The sequence below is a fragment of the Ctenopharyngodon idella genome, chromosome 19, assembly GCF_019924925.1.
Source record: "Ctenopharyngodon idella isolate HZGC_01 chromosome 19, HZGC01, whole genome shotgun sequence".
Lineage (NCBI taxonomy): Eukaryota > Metazoa > Chordata > Actinopteri > Cypriniformes > Xenocyprididae > Ctenopharyngodon > Ctenopharyngodon idella.
The window spans coordinates 10,800,671-10,822,000 of NC_067238.1; the positions used below are offsets into that span (position 1 = coordinate 10,800,671).

Below are 21,330 nucleotides of genomic sequence, written 5' to 3' on the forward strand. Positions count from 1 at the left end.
TGATGTGCCCCATTGATTTCCATATTTTTTGCCCCCTCCATATTATGGAAGTCAGTGGGGCACATCAGCTGTTTGGTTGTCAATATTCTTCCAAATATCTTCTTTTGTGTTCAGCAAAAGAAAGAAATTCATAATTCATTTTTGGGGTGAACTATCCTTGTCAGTATTGCAGTCTAGTAGAGAGGGTCGTTCTCTGATTTCCACAGCGGTCCTTCTCCCGCTCGCAAGCGGTTCTTCCCCCCAAATAGACAGGGAAGTTTATGGTTGGCCTTCATCACCACAGCAACTGTGCAGGAATCTGGTTTTCTAACGGCCTCGCACCAGGGTGGGTAATCGACTGGCTGCTTTCCACTAGAGGACAGCAGAGAACAATGAGCTTCAATTTCAGCTGCATATAGAGTGCTTGTAGTCAAGCAAGTATGCGCTTTTGAAACTTACTGTTCACAGCAGCCCACTCCAAAAGGCTCGAAACACACACACTGGAAACATTCGTCATTTATCCAGGCCTCGCCGATGTCGAAAACACGGCCGTTGTGTTCACAGCTGGCTGCAGGGAAAAGGTGAACATTACCACTTTAAGTACAGATCATTGACGTACATTCAAACTACCTTTTATTGTTGGAACTCGGAATGAAACAATTTTTACAGTATTTTCAAAGATCTGTGTTTATCTGAACCTTGTTCTTTTGCATTGTTTCGTCTAGTTTACCTTTGGCGTTGAAGTAGCATTCTCCACTGCTCGATACTCCATGACAGAGCTGGAGGATGTTCACCACACAAAACACAGCTAGTAAAACGTTCATCTCGCTTGTCTGCATGTCTAGAAGAAAAAATAGAGGGTAAATGAGCAAATGAACATTTAATTTGAATGATAGGATTCAGTTACTGTGAGCTACTGATGATATCTTTGTAATTAAAGGGATAGTTCACCCAAAAATTTAAATTCTGTCATCATTTACTAACCCTCAGGTTGTTCCAAACCAGTATAAATTTCTTTGTTCTGTTGAACACAAAGGAAGATATTTTGAAGAATGTGGGAAACCGAACAATTCTGGGGCACCATTGACTTCCATAGTATTTTTTTTTTCCTACTATGGAAGTCAGTGGTGCCCCAAAGCGGCCTGGTTACAAACTTCCTTCAAAATATCTTCCTTTGTGTTCAGCAGAACAAAGAAATTTATACAGGTTTGGAACAACCTGAGGGCGAGTGAATGATGACATAATTTTCATTTTTGGGTGAACTGTCCCTTTAAGCATTTATATGCAATTAAAATCACATCAAAATAATTGTAATTTTCTATTCCACTAATAATAAAAAGGATACTGTAAGAATACTACAACAGGGAGTGCTTGTATCACTCTTGAAAATGCTTTTATGAAAAAATAGTGTGTGCTTGTTGAAACAAAAAACGTTTGGTATTGTTAGTGATTTCAAAATAAAGTTTTATATCTAGTTGAGCATATGCAGTGCAGAATGGCCCATTACAGGACCATTAAAGTTACATGTTATCAGAATGTCAGATCAGATTATTGTTACTATTGAATGCTGGATAAAAATAGTACGCTACAAGATGTTTACTAGAAAACATTTATCAAATAGAAAGGGGATTGTCTAAAAATCCTCTGAAATATTGCTTTGCATATTCATTCTTATCTTATTCTTATCTTTTTGTTACCAATTTTGCAGCATTTGACATACAACGTGGCATATAGCTGTGTGTTTAGAATATATTACCAATATTATAATAAAGCCAGCTATAGCTGGAGCATTATATGTATTGTATTGTATTGTGTTGTCTTTTATTATTTGTTTTTAATTTCCTTTTTTTTTTTGTTATACATTTAATGCAGAATAATTGTATCTTTTATTATCATAAAGTGAGTTTCATTTTTAATCTTTTGTTATATCGATTATGGTATTTTTACTTGTTTTCATTTAAGCACTTGGTGCTAATTTTAATACTTTTTTTTATTGTAAAGACTTTGAACTGCATGAAAGGTGCTATAAAGTTTGTTATTATTTCACATATTATCTTAATAATGACTTTTTTAAAAGTTGATTAGCCCTTTAGCATTACATTTTTAAAGAGATATACAATCTGTTTCTTACCTTATAAGATTCTTCCCTTTCCCCTCTGTTCGTGTTTCCTTCCCAGTGTTTTCTTTCAGGATGGGTGTTCTTGTGTTCTCCCTGATGCTCAGACACACAGCAGCTTTATATACCTGCATCTCTCTCCTCTCATCTTCACCTCTCCCCCCACTCTGTCATTTATGTTTATCCTCACTCTATTCTTTCTCTCTTTTCTTTCTTTCTGTGCACACAGAATGTTTTACTGCTGATAAGAGGGGTGAGCCTAAATCGCCTAAATGACTATTCTCATTTAAAGTTTTCTTGAGTTGTATTTATTTTACTTTTTTTTATTATTATTATTACTTTATATTATATTTTATTTTTTTATATTATATTATATTATTTTTACAACCACAATTGGCAAAAAAATTATATTATATTATATAATTTTTGCAACCACTATTGGCAATTTGTTTAATATAAATTGTGAGTTTTTTATTTTATTTACTTATATAAGACTTGTTATTATATTATATTATATTATATTATATTATATTATTTTTATAACCACAATTGGCAAAACAATTAATAAATTATAGGTTGTTTTTATTTTATTTACTAATAGAAGTCTTATTATATTATATTATATTATGTTATATTAATATATTATTTTTGTAACCACTATTGGCAAATTTTTTTTATAAATTATGAGTTGTTGTTTTTTTATTTTATTGTATAAGTCTTGTTTATCTTATATTATATATTATATATTATATTATTATATTATATTACATTATATTATATTATTTTTATAACCACAATTGGCAAAACAATAAATTATAGGTTGTTTTTATTTTATTTACTAATAGAAGTCTTATTATATTATATTATATTATATTATATTATTTTATATTATTTTTGCAACCACTATTGGCAAAAAATTTGATACATTATAAGTAGTGTTTTTATTTTATTTTATTTATATAAGTCTTGTTATATTATATTATATTATATTATATTATATTATATTATATTATATTATTATTTTTACAACCACAATTGGCAAAAAAATTAATAAGTTTAGGTTGTGTTTTTATTTTATTTACTAATAGAAGTCTTGTTATATTATATTATATTATATTATATTATATTATTTTTACAACAACTATTGGCAAAAAGAAAAAAGATTTATGATTTATATTATATTACATTATATTACATTTACAACCACAATTGGCAAAAAAAAAAAATTACAGGTTGTGTTTTTATTTTATTTACTAATAGAAGTCTTGTTATATTATATTATATTATATTATATTATTTTTACAACCACAATTGGCAAAAAAAGAAACTCAATCAAAAACATTGTGTTTATAATTTATATACATGTTTATACTAATCTAAGTCTTGTTTCTGTTGTTGCACTAGTTATAGTAGGCTATACTTTTTTTTTTTTTGTATTTTATTTATTGCTTTTTCAGTGGTTACATAATTGTACCAATACAAGACAGGTGTCTGCTTCTGGTTTGTAGTTACCTCATACTTTGCCTTTTCAAAGGTCAAAGGTCACATTATAACTTTTAGATGCTGATGATATTTGACTTCACATCGGAGAGAGGTCACCCACTGGATTGTTTATATCATCAGGGTTGACGTCACTGACACTGAGTCTGCACGTGTGTGTGTGTGTGTGTGTGTGTGTGTGTGTGTGTGTGTGTGTGTGTGTGTGTGTGTGTGTTAAACAGCGTCTGTACACACCGTATTGCCTCTGCATGCACACAGATAAAACGTGCTGTTGTGTGTTCTATACATATGACATTCACATACATGCAAACATGCCTGCGGAATATTTGACGTCACTGATTGCTCTTGCAGCCTCTTTGTATGTCTCAGTCAATGTATTTTGTTGTCATTCATTAGTGCTTATGGAAATCTGTTACAGTCTTTCGGCATGTTCATTGTTGTAGCATTGAGATGTAGATTAACTCATTAGTTCAGGGGCCTCAGATATGAAAGTGTAAAGAGATGTTTGGGAAGACAAGATTGTGTTTGTCCAATTGTCTTTTATTGCCTGTCTTGTCTCAATCTTTACAGCACTGCTAATGCAAACACACCTGCTGCACAGTATTGTTGTATACATACACACACATACACATACACACACATGTTGGGTTTTCATGTTTTATAGGGACTTTACATAGACATAATGTTTTTTATACTGTACACACAATATATTCTATCCCCTAACCCTAAACTTACCCATCACAGAAAGAAAATTTGTATTATTTATAAGCTGTTTTCCTCACAGGGACTAAAAAATGTCCCCAAAAGGTCAAAAATGACTATTACTATCTTTGTGGGGACTCACGCCACAAACTCTTTATGCAAATAGTAAGTATGACATATAACAATGTTAGTGTACTCTAGATTTGTTCCTTAAACCTAAACCTAAAAGGGGTGATTCATGTTTTGTAGCTTTTTTTTAATGTAAAATAGATAATTTTTTTTAATAACATACATTACCGTTTAAATTAATCAGTGATTCGGGCTGCCAAAGTCACGTGATTTCAGCAGTTTGGCATTTTGACACACGATCCGAATCACTGATTCGGAACAAAAGATTCGAAGCAGTGTTTTGAAATCTGCCATCACTAGGTATCGTTGAAAAGTCGTTATTTAGTTTTTTTGGCGCACAAAAAGTTTTCTTGTAGCTTTATAATATTAAGATTGAACCACTGAACTCACATGAACTGTATTAAATATGTTTTGAGTACCTTTCTGGATCTTGAGAAGTTCAATGGCATTGCTGTCTATGGAGGCCTCACTGAGCTGTTGGATTTTATCAAAAATAACTTAATTTGTGTTCCGAAGATGAACGAAGGCTTTACGGGTGTGGAACGACATGAGGGTGAGTAATAAATGACATTATTTTCATTTTTGGGTGAACTAACCCTTTAAGTCTCTTATGATCACCACTGCACATATTTGAATAAAACACAGTAGAAACAGTAATATTGTGAAATGTTATTACAATTTTAAATAACTGTTTTCTATTTTAATATATTTTTAAAATGTAATTTATTCCTGTTGATGGCAAAGCTGAGCAGTCATTACTCCAGTCTTCAGTCACATGATCCTTTAGAAATCATTCAAAAATGCTGATTCGGTGCTACAGACTTGACTGGAAATATTGTTATAGGGCAAAATTGACAAAGCTAAGTCAGCTCTGCTTTTCTTGGTCTAAACCACATCGTAAATTCCCTGTGCATCACATGCTCTCACTAAAAAGTTTCAGTTTGGTTTGCAGACTTCAATCCCTGACAGCAAAGGTAAGTGTCTTTACAACAGACTTTTAAAATTAAATTGCTTTCTGCTTGGATTCTAAATATCTTTTCACAAAAATGTTGCATTTCATTGAATTTATGAGACTGGAAAAAAAAAATGTAATTTAGCAATTTAGTCATGGTACAGTTCAGAACAAATCAAACCTAAATCTTAAAATGTCCTTGTTACAGATGTCTGGGGGAAAGCGAAGGAAATGGTAATACTACATACATTTTTGATACCATTGAAATCATTTATGTCAAGACAATGAGTTTATCTAGTATTTGATGGAATTGTCTTGAAACCTCTTGAGTGGTTTTCTACAGTGATTGTGAAGTGAGAATCGGTCATTCACTAAACGAGGCCGAGAAGAATCATGTGACCAGCAGGAGAGAATCAGCTCTGGAGTGTCTTAAAAAACACGGCATACATTGTAGCCTGGTAACTGTATTTCAACGGTTCCTAGACTGAATCTTTTAACTAATATGCAGGGTCACATGGAAGCTCCACATAATTTCTCATATCTTGTATGTTTTAATATTTTAGACCACTTTGGTTATGCTTCTAGCTCTCAGCTTAGTTTAACAAATGTAACCATATCTAAATCCAATATTTAGTATTATGCAGATACTGAAAATGCACACTAAAAGTTTGTAAGCCATATAAAGTAAGTTTAACAGCACATATTGTTTGTTTATAAATGAACAATGATGTCATTACATTTCTTTCATTCTGAACTCTTAAATGAACCTGAATGAATTACATAAAACACAATTACATAATGTTGAAACAAATACGGAGAACAGTCTTACATGGAAAGGTTTGTGCAGGTCATCTAATAAAGGCTAATTCCTTCTCACTTGTCACTTCACAATTCCTTCTCACTTCTCACATGACAGAATTCCTTACAGAAGAGCAGGCACTTTTATAAATAGTTGCTACAAATATGTGGTATTTACTGCATTCTTTACAGGACGAGCTGCCCAACATCGCCCTGCTGGCTTCAGGAGGAGGTGAAAGAGCAATGGTGGGTTTGCTGGGATCACTGGTCGCACTGTCTAAAAGTGATCTGTTGGACTGCATGCTGTATCTTGCCGGGATTTCTGGATCTACCTGGTAAATAAGCAAATGCATGCGCTCAAAATTCAGTTCATCGGATTCAGCTGAATAGAAACAAATGCCAAACCTTTTTTTCTTCATAAGGTGCATGGCGTCTTTATACAAAGAACCAAATTGGTCCAGCAACCTAGAAGCAGTGAAGGATGACTTTGTACAAAAACTTCTTCAGCCTGACATCAGTTTCAAGAAGAAATTGTTGACACTCAAAAAATACTACAGACAAAAAGACAATTTCAGTCTGACCGACATCTGGGCAGTGCTAGTTTTAAGCAAGATTGTTAAGAAGGTGAGATTATTACTGCTAATTAACAAGTAATCTTGTTCTAGGCATATCAGTATGTTTAATGCAATAATTACCACATTTGCAGGTTTTCAGATTCAGATTAACTCAACGATTTACAGTACCTTTCGAACAGTTCACTTGTATTGCGTCGCTAGACACTATGGGAACACAGTACTATCGTGCCATGCTATGATAGCAGAACGACAAATGTTCTAAGGCCCCAGCCTAAGACACTTGGAGATAAGGGCCTTAAGGCATTAGGGCTAAGTAAGGGCGAGGAGCTTGCCAAACACTGAAAAGGGGTTCAGACCATGGGTCGGAGCTTCAAGGGAAGGTACTAGTGGGTTGAGCTCGTTCAGAGGTAGCCGAAGCACACAAAGAGCTGTTCTGACTGTCTGAACTGGGCAGAGCGCTAGATATAAACTCTTAAGGCCCAGACAGGGCAGAGTAAGTGTAATTCTTGCTCATCTTCCGAAAGGGGAACAGCAGCCAGAGTAATGACCTGTGCTCTGAAAGGAGCAGGGGGCACCTTAGGCACATAGCCATGACTTGGTTTGAGGAGCTTTGCAGTCGTTAGGCACAAACTCAAGACAAGATGCGCTCACAGAGAACGCATGTAAGTCACACACTCGCTTGACTGATGCTAGTGATAGCAGGAAGGAGGTCTTAAGCAAAAGTGGCCGTAGCTCGGTCGAATGCAGCGGCTTGAGGGGTCCTTTGGGGGGCCCTAAGGACCGTCGACAGGCCCCATGTTGGGATGGTAAGGGGACGAGGTGGGTTCAGCCTTCTGGCCCCTTTCAGAAAACTAACAACCAGGTTGTTCCTGCCTAGAGACTGGCCGGCCACAGGGGCGTGGTATGCTGCTATGGCACGGTGCGCCCCGTGTCTATCAGCTCTTGTAGAAACGACAGTATCAGCAGTATGTCACAGGAAGTAGGGTCTTCATTCTGGACTGTGCACCAGTCAGAGAAAACAGACCACTTAAGGGCATAGAGACGTCTAGTGGACAGGGAGCCTCAGAAATAGTGTTTAGGACTCTCACTGGGAGGCCCACAACTCAGGTTGGGGGTGCTTGATTGTTCCCTTTGCCTGGGAAAGGAGATCCTTCCTCAGGGGAATTGGCCATGGAGCTGCTGCTAGCAGCTGCATCAGCTCGGGGAACTATGGTTGGTTTCGCCAGAGAGTGGCCACCAGAAGGACTGCGCATCTGTCCTCCCTGATCCGTTTGGTGACCTGAGTGAGCAGCGCCTGGGGGAAAAGCGTAAAGGGGGAGGCTGGGCGAATGTGTCCATTTCCTTCAAGAAGAATATTGGGCAGTGAGAGTAGTCTTCTGAGGCAAACAGATGTCGACCTCTGCCTTCCTGAAGATACTTCAGATCCTTTGAACCGTCTGGGGATGAAACTTCCATTCCCATGGGGACACATTGCCCTGGGACAGCATGCCTGCTCCCTGGTTCAGTCTGCTCAGCACATGCACTGCTCTCAGTGAGCGCAGGTTGTGCTGTGCCCATAAGAGAAGGTGTCTCAATAGTTTGTACAGAGGCCTTGATCTGAGTCCACCTTGGTGGTTTATGTAGGACACCACCGCCATGTTGTCCAAACAGGCCAAGACGTGTTGCCCTATCAGGTCTGGTAGGAAGGTTTTGAGGGCAAGAAAAACTGCCAGCATTTCCAGGCAGTTGATATGTAGTCGTTTTTCTGTGTTCGACCAGGAGCCATAAATTGACCTGCCCTCGTGAATTGGACTGATTCGATTGCAGTTGTTCTCGAGTCAACAGCTCACTGATTCAAATGATCCATTCAGAGTGAGTCTCCAGTGAACTGAATTCACAAGTTCGACAAAACCGGCGGATCCTCTGATTGCTTGCGCAGCTAATGGCGCAAAAAGTTAGTTACTAATGTTGAATTTTAGGATTAATTATTGTAACTGAAAATCGGATTTAGGTCACAACTGCTATAAAGGGCGATCTGTTTAACACCACTGAAATGCTTGAATGTGGACACGTCACATTTAAAAGTCACAAAATAAACATTCATCAATCTGCAGTTTTTACTTAAATACATTAAAAATCAAGTACTTTTGTACTTTCACTCAAGTAAAATTGAAAAGGAGTACTTCATACTTTTATTGGAGTAATATTTTATTATACTTATCAGTACTTTTACTCAAGTACTTGATTTGTGTACTTTGTCCACCACTGCCTGAGGGGATGAGGAAGTAGCGGCTATAGAAGCCTGACTCGCTGTAGGTTGACGGAACTGTCTCCACAGCTCCTTTCGCCAGCAAATTCATTACTTCTGCGCAGAGAACGTATGCCACATTGCTCCTTACCAATGTATTGACCATACCTCTGAAGCATGGAGGTCTGCGAGTGAATTGAAGCAAGTAACCTTGTTCTACTATGTTCAGAACCCAGTTCGACACTCCAGGGATGGCTTCCCAAGCCTTGGCCCAGGTGGCTAGGGGCTGAATTAGTTTGGGTGACGGGCCAACCTTCCCTTCTTCATTCTTGGAGGATCCGGACGGCTTCTGAGGCTCAGGATCCAGCATTATCTTAGGATGGAGACCCTGGCGCTTAGGCGCTTGGTGGAATGGGATCACTGTCATGGCTCAGGCGCTGGTTTGGGCTGAGTGGTCGCAGGTGCTGGTTTTGCAGGCTGCTGAGTTGGCGTGCTTTTTTTGTGACTTTTTGTGTCATCCACTAAGCCCGACCAATTCTTCATGTCAGAAGCCGCCAATGACTTGCTGTCATCCCGAAGTTCCTCTTCAGATCCTCCAAACGAGCCGAGGCCACCCACGTCCAGTGAGAGGTGCTGGTCTGCCTGAGAAAAGAGCCATGCTGCTCAGCCAGGAAATGGGAGAGCGCGAGGGGCGGAGCCGCTCTCTGAAAAGAAAGTGATACGCGAGCGGAGAGAGGCGAGACACACAATATTTACGCAACTATTTAAGCTGATTTTAAGTTTTTTCTACAGATAGATGAGAGTACTTTAACCAGTCTAAGGAGCCAACACAGCAAAGATCCTTATCCCATCTACACCGTGATTGATATCCAGAGCAGATTTGATAAACTAGAAGCAGGTAATGTGAGTGTGTTTGAGAGTTGATTGTGTTTTCACTGTGCCTGAGACTTACAGTGTTCTGCCACAGAGAAATTTGTTGAGATCACGCCACATGAGACTGGCTACTCCATCCCTGGGGTCTTTGTAGATACTTCCTGTTTCGGAAGTCATTTTGACCAAGGGGTTAAAATAAACGACCAGCCCGAGGTGGACATGCTGTTTCTGCAAGGTGAGCTAAAAAAACACACTTATTTATCTTTTAGTTCACCTCCCTTTCATTTATCCATTTTGTGGTTTACTGATTTTTTTCCCACAGGTCTGTGTGGTAGTGTTCTTGCTGACCTAGAACAAATACTGGAGGAACTGTTACCTTTTACCAAAAGTAAGTCCACTTTGTTCATATTTGCCTGGTTTCAAAGACAAGGCTAAAGCCTAGTCCCAGACTGAAATGCATGTTTGAGCTGTTTTAACCAAAAGCAACATGCATGTCAGTGCCATTGTTTTGTCTCAAGATGCACACCAGTAAGGTTTTTTTTTTTGTTTTTTTTCCCCCTAAGACACGTTTATAAAATCTACTTAAATGTCATAGTTTAACTAAGGTTTACTCCTGGCTTAATCTAAGCCCTGTCTGTGAAACCAGGCCATTGCAAAAAACAGTAATATTGTGAAATATTATTCCAATTTTAAATAACTGTTAATGCATTGTAATATTTTAAAATGTTATTTATTCTTGTAATGTTGCAAAATGTAAAGATACAACCTGTTTTATTTTAGTGCTAATGTTGCATGAGTTGGACATGATGGGTAACCACTCATCTTCAGAAATAAAACAAACAAACGTTCACTCCCTCAGTGATCCACATGTGGACGAGGCTGGAAAAGTGCTTTTGACACTTGTGGAACTGAATCTTCTGGTCTTAAGAAAGGAAGATCCTTCATCTCACATTCAAATCCTGAATGACTTACTGAGCGGTATCCATATTATTACTTATATGTCTAAGCTAAGTATATAATCAAAAACATTTAGTTATGTTGAAATTGAGAAAACATGCTATATTGCTGTGATGAAATCCAATTTAAAGGGTTAGTTCACCCAAAAATGAAAATTCTTTTATTAATTACACACCCTCATGTCGTTTCACACCCGTAAGACCTTCGTTTATCTTCGGAACACAAATTAAGATATTTTTGATAAAATCCAATGGCTCAGTGAGGCCTCCATTGACAGCAAGTTAATTTACACTTTCAATGCCCAGAAAGGTATAGTAAAGACATATTTAAAACAGTCCATGTGACTACAGTGGTTCAACCTTAATTTTATGAAGCGAAAAAGTGCAAAAAAAACAACAAAATAACGACTTTATTCAACAATTTCTTCTCTTCTGTATCAGTCTCTGACGCACGTTTACGAGAGCACCAAGGTGAACTCCTTTTTTGGGTGAACTAACCCATTAAATTCCTGGCAACATCAGACTCAGATCTACTACAGTGGTTTCGATGGCAGTGCATTAGAGATTAACAGGCTGCTTTAAAGGATATAATTCCAGACCTGAAGACTGTAGATGACGTGTGCTAGAAATTCAATGCATGATATAATTATGCTATGTATTTCAGGAAAGTTGGACAAAGAAAAAAATGAGAAATTAATCACCATGTCAAAAGAAATGAATAAGAAAGACATTAAGGAATACACACTATATATATGCAGCCTTCATTCATGCTGGAATCTGACATGTGAGTTTTACTTTTTTTGTGTGTGCATAGTATGTGACTCAAAACCCACTTTAATATTCTGTAATTTGTTTCTGGAATTGATATTGTGATCAGTGGAGTAAGTAAAGCCATCTTAACTACTTACTGATAAAAAAATGACCTATTTTTTAGCTTATGAAAATACTTCTCTTAATGTAGGCAACGAGATATGGGCTGTGATTGTTAAATGCATTGAGTTAGTTACTCACTGGATCTGGGGCACAACATACAACTTTCTGTACAACATGACAGGTGAGCTAAATAATTATTAACTATAATTAAAAAAAAAACTATTAATTAACTATAATTAAAATAATACATAAAAAATAAAGTAAAATATATCAGATGTATATAACATTATATTATAATAACAAATAATATATCAAACTAGTAGAGTGAAGTGCACATTTAGTTTAGTAAACCTTGACATTTGTAGTACTGACAGCACGTCTAAATGGCTGTACTTACTGTACTAGTACATTTACGGTCAGAGGTGAAGCTTCATTTCTTAGAGATGTCTGTTGTCTTACTACATACAAATGTCTCATATTGTAATTTAATTAAATGAAACAGAATTTTAAATATTTTATCACCATCCCCAGCAGAGGAGGTGTCTCCCTCTATTCTTAAAGAGGAAAAGAGGCATTATGTTGATGCTGGGATTGACATCAACTCACCATTTTTGCCAGTGCTGAGGAAAGAGAGACACATAGACATCATTCTGTCCCTCGATTTCAGTAAGACAGACCCATTCAAGGTAGAGTAATTTCGTACTCTTTATTTTTCTTATTAACTTGAATAGTGCAAACTAATTAGTAATAATATCCCCCTCCATCCACATGCACATTCTCTATTAAAAACACTGTTTTTAATTCACAGTCATTGATAAAAATCGTAGACATGTGCAAAGATCTACACATTGATTTCCCTGAAGTCCCAAATGACTTAGAAGATGAGAGAGATGATCCAAAGGACTTTTATGTGTTTGAAGGCCCCAATGCACCGACTGTAATTCATATTCCTCTTTTCAACAAGACGAATTGTGGTGATAAAGGTAACGTCCAACTACTGCTTTGCGACTGTTGAAATGTTCAAATTGTCTTAATAATCATAATTATTATGATTTATATTTTTAATAATGTATAAATGTATGTTTATTTACGATTAAGGATTTTATCCTTATGTTAAAAACTGCAATATGCAGAAAAGCCAAACATGAAAGCTCACAAATGTCCTAAAATGTCTGTTTTAATAGAAGAAATTGGAAAGTGGAGGGAAACATATAAAACCTTCCAACTCCCCTACGACAGTAAAATGATCTATGACCTACTGGAGAAAGCTGGAATGAACATCAAAGATAACAAAGAGAAGCTTCTGACAGAGATTCAGAAAGTCATCAAACGGAAGACATCATAATTTCGTTCCATTTATTGATTCTCAGGTGTGGCTTGTCACATCACAATGGAAATTCACTGGCTTTTCTATAGTTCTTGTCCCTGAAGGCCGGAACACACCAAGCCGACGCCGACGAACTAGTGGTGATGAAAACAGACTGCGGGGTTGGCTCACGTCGGCAGCGTCTGTGTCCAAAGTTGCCCTGACACACCAAACCGACGCTCGACACCTGACGGCCAAGTAACACGTCCGTTCTGCGCCTGCGCAAGATGAAATGCCTTTCCGTACCAGCAGGTGGCAGTAGCTGAACAGCCAATCAGAATGATCAGATGGCCCGATGGACCGACGAGCGCCGACACCGACGCCGATTCAACATTTCGAATCGGCCGAAAAAAAAACTACGAGGACCAACTTCAGCCGACGGTGCAGAACACACTGAGAAAACTTATGGTGCGTTCACACCAGACGCGAATGAAGCGCTAAGCGCGAGTGATTTACATGTTAAGTCAATGCAAAGACTCGAATAGACATCCTGCGGCGCGAATAGAGCGTTTCAGGCGTTTGACGCGAGTAACGCGTGATTCGCGCGAATCGCGCGAGTTGAAAAATCTGAACTGAAATTCGCGCCGCGTTAACCAATCAGGAGCTTGCTCTGGTAGTGACGACGTAGCGTGAGGAGGCAGAAATCCGAAACAACATGGAGGACAAAATCATCCTCGCTGTACGATACATCTTTGTACTTTTTTAGAAACAGGAATAAAAAGGATTTTGCTTGGAAGAAAGTGAGTGAGGAGGTCGGACAATCTGGTAAGTTGTAAAAAACGCTCTTTACTCAATTTGAGCTAGATATACACATATTGAGACTACAAGCTAGCTAAAGCCGGCAAATTGAGCTTATTCGCCGTATTTTACAACTACTTTCCCGCTGCCGAGTTGATGTGTTTATTCAGAGGAAGTGTGCAGAAACGAGACGAGACGCCTGGCAGAAGCCCCTCTCATGACGCGAATTCGAGTCTGTTGTGAAGTGAATTTCACGCGCAAAGTGAAATTCACTTTGCGCGTGAATAGCGCGATTTATTCGCGCAAGTCGCGTCTGGTGTGAACGTCCGACGAACAAAAACTGCCCGACGGCCAACCGTCGGCTTGGTGTGTTCAGGCCTTTAGGTGGCAGCAAAGAAGAGGCGATTAGAAAGGGTGAGAGGGTTTGTTTCAGCTGTCCAATGTGAGAGAATGATAGAGACATAAACATTAGGCATATAAAAACATTTTGTGAAACATTCAAGTGAAATAGAATTGCATTTGTTGTTAATTTTGTTAATAGGTAAATAGGCTTGCAAGTTTTTAGTCTCTTACCTCTGAAATCTGTTACTGACTTCTAACATTCAGGTTCCTTTAAAAGAGTCTCTCCCACACCGTTTGGAATGAAACATGATGCAACAGACTTTAGACTGTTAACTGACAGCAGACAACACACACACACACACACACACACACACACACACACACACACACACACCTAAAACATTATAAGTTGTAACTTTTTTATATAATTACAGTTTTATTTTCACATGTCCTTCAGTTCCTCACCTGCATTTCTGTAAAGTCATCACAGACTAGTGCATCAGAATCAAACAAAGAATTTTTGAAATATTTTTTGTTGTTGTTTTTATATTAGTTGACTTGTTTATTATCATCTTTTAATAAAACATTTATTAATGTTATACTTTAGACAGACAGGGAATAGGGAATAGGGGTTTAAATAGGGAAAAAGCAAGAAGTAGAATTCTTAAGAAACTGATCTTTTTTTTAATTTTATTAATATCATTATCATAGTACAATAGCCAGCAACATGTTGTATATGACATTATAAACACTATTATCGGATCCACTGAGCAATTTTTCCCCCTCCAAAATCTGTATCCCAAAGTAATGATAAAGATACTGCAACTATCATGTTTATTATCATGTTTAATCAAAATGTAGACATACTTTCATTTTATGTATATTCTACATCCAATGTTTTTAAAACCGTTGATAAAACTGACCAAAAATAGTCTTCGGTTGTTTTCAGTAGAGAGTCTCCATACTTTTACATTCTCATTTAGCAGATGCTTTTAACCAAAGCAGTTGGCAGTTCAGCAATATCATAACATCCAATTTGCAAAAGTGAGTCCATAATTCATTTATGAAATACTTTTAAATGTAGGCCAGAAGATGCAAAGTTTAGTTTCTGGAAGGAATATATAAATGCATCATTTTATAGCTTTTACATGGTTGCTAACCAGTTACAAATGAGACTTTTCCTTGAGAGAAGACATTTTCAATGAGGCAAGTCTTCTTTTGTTCCGTGTTGAATTTGAGGGCAAAGATCCCTGTAATAAAAAAAGAGACAGATATTAAGGTGAATTCAAACTCTGAGCTCAAGATTAATTTCACATATCTTGGTGTCCATGAATCAATCCATTTCTATAATCGGAAGGAAGAATTTCCTCAAAAACTCACTTTAAGGTAGGATCCTTCTCAATGTCTTTTGGAGTAATCTTCGCATGGGCACAAACTGGACTGGACTCCTGGAGCTTCTGTTTAAGGCCATTCATTTCTTCACTCCATTTTGTCTTTTCACCAGCAAAATTACCTGAAAAGAGCAAAAGAGAGAATTTTCAACATCTCTTTATGGGAGTTTTTAAGGTGTACTCTTTGCCCAGACAAAGGGGTTTAAAACTAGGTACGAGGCTACTGGCAGACCACAAGGGGGTGCTAGTGGGTCAGCTCAATCTGCGAAACCACTAATTCTCGGCCTTCAACTATGAAGTTTTCAATTTCATAAAACACTTTTTGCAAAACACAACGCACATTTCTCCATGTAACACACAAAAATCTAACAGGAAGTATCTTGATTTCCTTTTCAAACACAACCATTGTTTCTCTCCAACTACACATTGATGTATGTGTTGATGTATTTCTTTTCTTTCGTACTGTGTAATACTGTATTCACAACCACAAATGCTTACAGTAAAAAAATAAATAGTTTGGTTTCATGTTTACCGTGAATTTTTCAACATCTCTCTGCCAATTACTTTCAATCTTGCACAGAAATGTGTAAGCAGTTGAAAAAAACTAATATGATTATTATATCATTAATATAATATAAAATACTTTATAATTATTTAATTTTAGAAAGATGATATCCTTATAATATTAGGCAGAAAAAAATTCTCACACAGTATTTACAGTCTTTAAAATAAGTTTATATCACTCTTGGGGATACTTTCATATTTAAGCATACCATCAGTGTCACTCTTCTCTTTCTCCACGGCTGTAACGTCATCATTCAACACCGTCTGAAACACAATACAGAGAAGGATGTTTAGAAATCAGAGCTAAACTATAGCATTTGTTACCTAAAACACCACCTCAGCATGATGAATTTCTTTAGCATTACCCAAAGTAAGACACCAAAACAAATCATCCAAACAAATAAATACATAAAACTGCTTGCAACTTACTACTGTTATAACTTAGGACTATCCTTTCTTTAGAGAGTTAATTCACCCAAAAATGAAATTTCTGTCATTTATAACTCACCATCTGTCATTTATAACTCATCTTCGGAACACAAACTAAGATATGTTTGATGAAATCCGATTGGTATATGACACTTCCATAGACAGTAATTTAACCACCACTTTTAAGACCCAGAAAGTTACTAAAGACATCGTTAAAAAAGTCAACGTGACTGCAGTGGTTCAGCCTTAATTTTATAAAGTGGCGAGAATACATTTTGTGCACAAAAACAAAACAAAAATAACGACTTTATTCAACAATAACTTCTGTGTCATTCTCATACGCTATTTACGTTCAGTGCTTCCTGGTTCTACATTAGAAAGGCAGGTGAGTATTGGCTGACGCTGTACACGTGAGCAGTACGACGCATACGTGTGATGCTGACGCAGGAGCCGGCCAATAATGAGTCGCGTTCGGACGTAAACATGAAAGCCTGCACTGCGTTCACTACGTCAACTGCGAATGACAACTGTTTTAAAGGTGTAGTAAGCGATTTAAAGGAGTAGTAAGCAATTTCTGAGTAAGTGGATTGGACGAGCATCACAGCAGTAAAGGGCATATACACTCATGATGGAGGAGGAGGAGAGAGAGTTATTTGTAGAAAGAGAGATGGCTGAGAGACATTAGAAAAGAGAATAGGTCAGAGGAATATATCACTGGGAAAAAAGGGTTATGATCAGGCAAGTGCTTTAGGAACTGCATTAATATTAGAAAAGCTTTCCAGTGCTGGAGTAACCTACGTTGGAAGGCCTGTAATGGACACTGAGGCTGCGTTGTTTCTGCTCCATATGCAAGTAACATTGGTTTTGCTATGTTTCACAGAACCAAGATATGCTGTTGTTGTAAAGTTAGCTTTGGTAAACATGACAGTTTTGAGTGTCATTGTTTGTCTGGAGCTGGTGTGCCACTGGCGACTAATAACAAACTCTTGCTTGTATATACACCGATCAGGCATAACATTATGACCACCTTTCTAATACTGTGTCGGTCTCCCTTTTGCTGCCAAAACAGCCCTGACCCATCGAGGCATGGACTCCACTAGACCCCTGAAGGTGTGCTGTGGTATCTGGCACCAAGATATTAGCAGCAGATCCTTTAAGTCCTGTAAGTTGCGAGGTGGAACCTCCATGGATCGGACTTGTTTGTTCAGCACATCCCACACATGCTCGACTGGATTAAGATCTGGGGAATTTGGAGGCCAAGTCAACACCTCAAACTCATTATTGTGCTTCTCAAACCATTCCTGAACCACTTTTGTGGCAGGGCGCATTATCCTGCTGAAAGAGGCCACATCCACCAGGGAATACTGTTTCTATGAAAGTGTGTACATGGTCTGCAACAATGCTTAGGTAGATGGTACGTGTCAAAGTAACATCCACATGGATGGCAGGACCCAAGGTTTCCCAGTAGAACATTGCCCAAAGCATCACACTGCCTCCGCCAGCTTGCCTTCTTCACATAGTGCACTGTGTATTCTGACACCTTTCTATCAGAACCAGCATTAACTTCTTGAGCAATTTAAGCTACAGTAGCTCGTCTGTTGGATCGGACCACACGGGCCAACCTTCGCTCCCCACGTGCATCACTGAGGCCTGGCCACCCATGACCCTGTCGCTGCTTCACCACTGTTCCTTCCTTGCACCACTTTTGATAGATACTGAGCACTGCAGACTGGGAACACCCCACAAGAGCTGCAGTTTTGGAGGTGCTCTGACTCAGTCGTCTAGCCATCACAATTTGGCCCTTGTCAAACTCGCTCAAATCCTTACACACATTTTTCCTGCTTATAACATACTCATTTTCAAGACAAAATATTCACTTGCTGCCTAATATATCCCAGTTAGAGGTGCCATGATGAAGAGATAATCAGTGTTATTTACTTCACCTGTCTGTGGTCATAATGTTATGCCTGATCGGTGTACTGTATGTTCATTTTTGTTCTTCTTTGTCGTTTATTCATCATCTTCGCTTTATTTTGCTTTGCTTCAGCTGTGATAAAGAGACATCCACTCTTGCATTGCGTGTTTAGGCAGTTTAGGGACATATATCAACAAAGGGAGGGGTGTGTTTGTTTGAGTTCCTTTTAAACATCAGCGTGTTTCTTAGAAACCGCTTACTGCATTTTTAACAAACAATTAAAATGGCTGATATGTACAACTATGCTGAATTAACTTGTATGGTTACTACCAGTTCAACAGTTGATTGAGCTGTTAGTTGTTAAACCTGCTCTACAGCTGGGTGTCAGTGCCTTGCCATATATATATATATATATATATATATATATATATATATATATATATATATATATATATATAATGCTAATATTATACACAGTATCATAATGTTTTTACATTCAGATATATAACTACGAACATACATATCTACATAACTGTGCATAGATTTACATTTTGGTAAAAGATGAATTATAGTGGCAGAAAAGTGTACAGTTAGTGTACATCTATGCACAGTTATGTAAATATGTAGTATTTAGTAAATATTTACAAATTTGCACATTTTCCTTATCAATATAACCTGGTGGATCTACATTACTCACCACTGAATCCTTGCATGCTTTAACCTCTTTGTCCTTTTCCTCCTTAGAAGAGGTTAATTTCCCAACCTCATCCTGAAGTTCCTTGACCTCCTTCTCTGCGTTGTTCATCTCCTTCTGTGTGTTCTCAGCTGCTAAATTGTAATTTTCTATACTGTGTTTTGTTTCTCTCTCCGCTGCCTCTACGAACTCAATTTCGTTTGTTAGTTTGTTTAACAACTCCCTGTTAAAGTGCATATATCCCAGCAAGCCCATGATCATAGCTACTATTAAACACAGGATCAGGGGCCAGCATGACCTCCTCTCCATGGCTATGTATGTATAAATCCAAAAAATATTTTAAAATCAGCTTTTAGAGGTTGAAGTAATACACGACGTGCATGTATATGATGAATATAGCTGCTTGATCTCTAAAAGAAAATACCAACAGAGAAACAGGAAAAATAACAATTAATTAACAGTTAATGACATTTAAAAAAATAATAATTTACACTCATAACAATACATTTAAAATACAATAAATTTAGAGTCATAATGACACAATAATTATTTGAATGATTATTAATAGTCTCAGTTATAGGTGAAGTGTGAACTAACTGCATGTAAATGTGGAGGTATATCACTTTCCATACCTTATGATTTTTTTTACAACTCTACTGAAAAAATTGCCTAGACCAGCAAAGAAGCTTAGGCTGGCAGCAAACTTGCTAAACCTCTCCCGGACTTGCTAAACTTGCTAAATTCTTTGCTGTGTAAATTGGTCTTTAAGTGTCAAAACCCCCCTCTAAAACCAGAAAACAGAACAGGCTGGGAAACGAGCTAAGTCCAGCAAACCACTTAAGGCTAGTTTAAGATGTTTTCCTGCCATGTGGAGCCATACATTCCATACAAAAGTGTGTGTACAAACCGAAATGCAAAACATTGAAATGTAGTAACTGGTACTTCAATACACACACATATAAACATAGCAGAAGCTTATTACATATTTCAGCACTACATGTATACAAGAATACGTATATAAGAATAAGCATACGTGTCATTCCGATGTGTGCGATAATAAAACTCACCTCTGCCAAGAGCAGTATACACAAAGAGAAGACTATCTTTGTTGCAATAAACAAGGGCTGGATGGGAGTGGCAGATATTAAAACTGGCACTCACTGAACACAGTTTCACTAATGAAGCATAAAACAAAACAAAACATAAAAAAACAAGAGTAAAAAAAAAATATTTTACCTCTGTACGCCTATCTTTCTCTTACACTAAACCAAAATCTTTCGTTTTCCTTCTCAGTCATTCACAGGTGACCAGTCTGACCAGTTAAGCAACATATATTTATTTCCGGTTTTATATTTCTAGTGATGACAAGTGACCCATTTACAAAAAAACAACAAAAACAAGTTGGTTTCTCACAGCCATCAACAAAGATATCATAGCATATCAGTTTGCTGGGGTTTTGTGCCTCACTGTAACAAATTTCTGTAGTTTTCACAGCATTATTACTGTAAAATGAACAAATCCTTCCTGTAGAACCTGTATACAGCATGTTTCTGTAAATCTGCAAAGTATCATGGTTAAATTTCAATGGCGGGTAAATTCGACAGTAAATATATTTTTTACTGTGAATCACAATGAAGAAATTTCGAGCAGGACATTTTCAGCAGCAGGAACAGAGGAGATTCCACACTTTCTCTAGGATTTGACTTCAGCAAGGTAACTTTGCTCATATTTTGCAATGTTACGTTAATTTACCAAGGCTTCCTCATGTAAATTACCTGTGTTTAGGAGTGTGCTAACCGTTTGCTAACCGTTTCTCGTTGTTTTTCTAGCTATAGCATGATGAATTAAATATCAAAGCGGGCTGAAGTGAAAGAAAATGCAGCAACCGGTAAGAATTTTAAACAGCACAACATTTTTCACAGCCTCATGTTTTTCTGAGCTTCTTTGCCAGGCAAACTACAGCAGCTACATAGAATAGATGCTAGCCTTTTTAAGTGAATTCCCACCTCGTGGAAGCATAATACGTACATGCCATTGTATACGCATTAACAGTATTTTTTGTATTTCTTCAACAATTTTTCGAATGCTGCCACAGACACAAGGTAGCCTATCTACATTGTGGGAAATATAATATAGTTGTCACAATTATGTTTAGTTGGTTTTGTCATGCACAGACTTTTAGAATGTATTTCATTAGTTCCTGTTTTTCTT

The 21,330-nt window shown here is 37.3% G+C and overlaps 3 protein-coding genes across 9 annotated transcripts; 1 reads left to right on the plus strand and 2 right to left on the minus strand.

The window, feature by feature from the left end:
• Positions 1-97: 97 nt before the first annotated feature.
• msmp2 (microseminoprotein, prostate associated 2) lies at positions 98-942 on the minus strand. Its single transcript, XM_051872161.1, has 3 exons — positions 710-942; positions 439-547; positions 98-351 (listed from the first exon to the last, which is right to left on the minus strand). Exons 1-3 carry the CDS (start codon positions 816-818, stop codon positions 174-176), a joined length of 396 nt encoding a protein of 131 aa, XP_051728121.1. The 5' UTR covers positions 819-942; the 3' UTR covers positions 98-173.
• Positions 943-4,980: 4,038 nt separating this feature from the next.
• On the plus strand, positions 4,981-14,655 carry LOC127500735 (cytosolic phospholipase A2 gamma). 5 transcript variants are annotated; one of them, XM_051872166.1, is made up of 13 exons: positions 5,174-5,400; positions 5,587-5,612; positions 6,369-6,511; positions 6,599-6,800; positions 9,771-9,876; positions 9,946-10,086; positions 10,174-10,239; positions 10,632-10,829; positions 11,472-11,591; positions 11,769-11,861; positions 12,212-12,366; positions 12,489-12,663; positions 12,865-14,655. In XM_051872166.1, exons 2-13 carry the CDS (start codon positions 5,610-5,612, stop codon positions 13,023-13,025), a joined length of 1,563 nt encoding a protein of 520 aa, XP_051728126.1. In that variant the 5' UTR covers positions 5,174-5,400; positions 5,587-5,609; the 3' UTR covers positions 13,026-14,655. The 5 variants fall into 5 exon arrangements, with proteins under 5 accessions (XP_051728125.1, XP_051728124.1, XP_051728126.1 ...); XM_051872163.1 differs by having other exon boundaries at positions 5,382-5,400; positions 5,587-6,511; XM_051872165.1 differs by having other exon boundaries at positions 4,981-6,511; positions 12,868-14,655.
• A 147-nt stretch (positions 14,656-14,802) lies between these two features.
• Positions 14,803-20,416, minus strand: si:ch73-347e22.8 (uncharacterized). 3 transcript variants are annotated; one of them, XR_007926410.1, is made up of 5 exons: positions 20,187-20,416; positions 19,123-19,529; positions 16,291-16,345; positions 15,507-15,639; positions 14,803-15,376 (listed from the first exon to the last, which is right to left on the minus strand). XR_007926410.1 is itself a non-coding variant. In XM_051872167.1 (4 exons), the coding sequence occupies exons 1-4, from the start codon at positions 19,426-19,428 to the stop codon at positions 15,325-15,327; spliced, it is 546 nt and encodes a 181-aa protein (XP_051728127.1). In that variant the 5' UTR covers positions 19,429-20,108; the 3' UTR covers positions 14,803-15,324. The 3 variants fall into 3 exon arrangements, 1 of the variants encoding a protein (XP_051728127.1); XR_007926411.1 differs by lacking the exon at positions 20,187-20,416 and adding an exon at positions 20,153-20,182; XM_051872167.1 differs by lacking the exon at positions 20,187-20,416 and having other exon boundaries at positions 19,123-20,108.
• Positions 20,417-21,330: the final 914 nt, after the last annotated feature.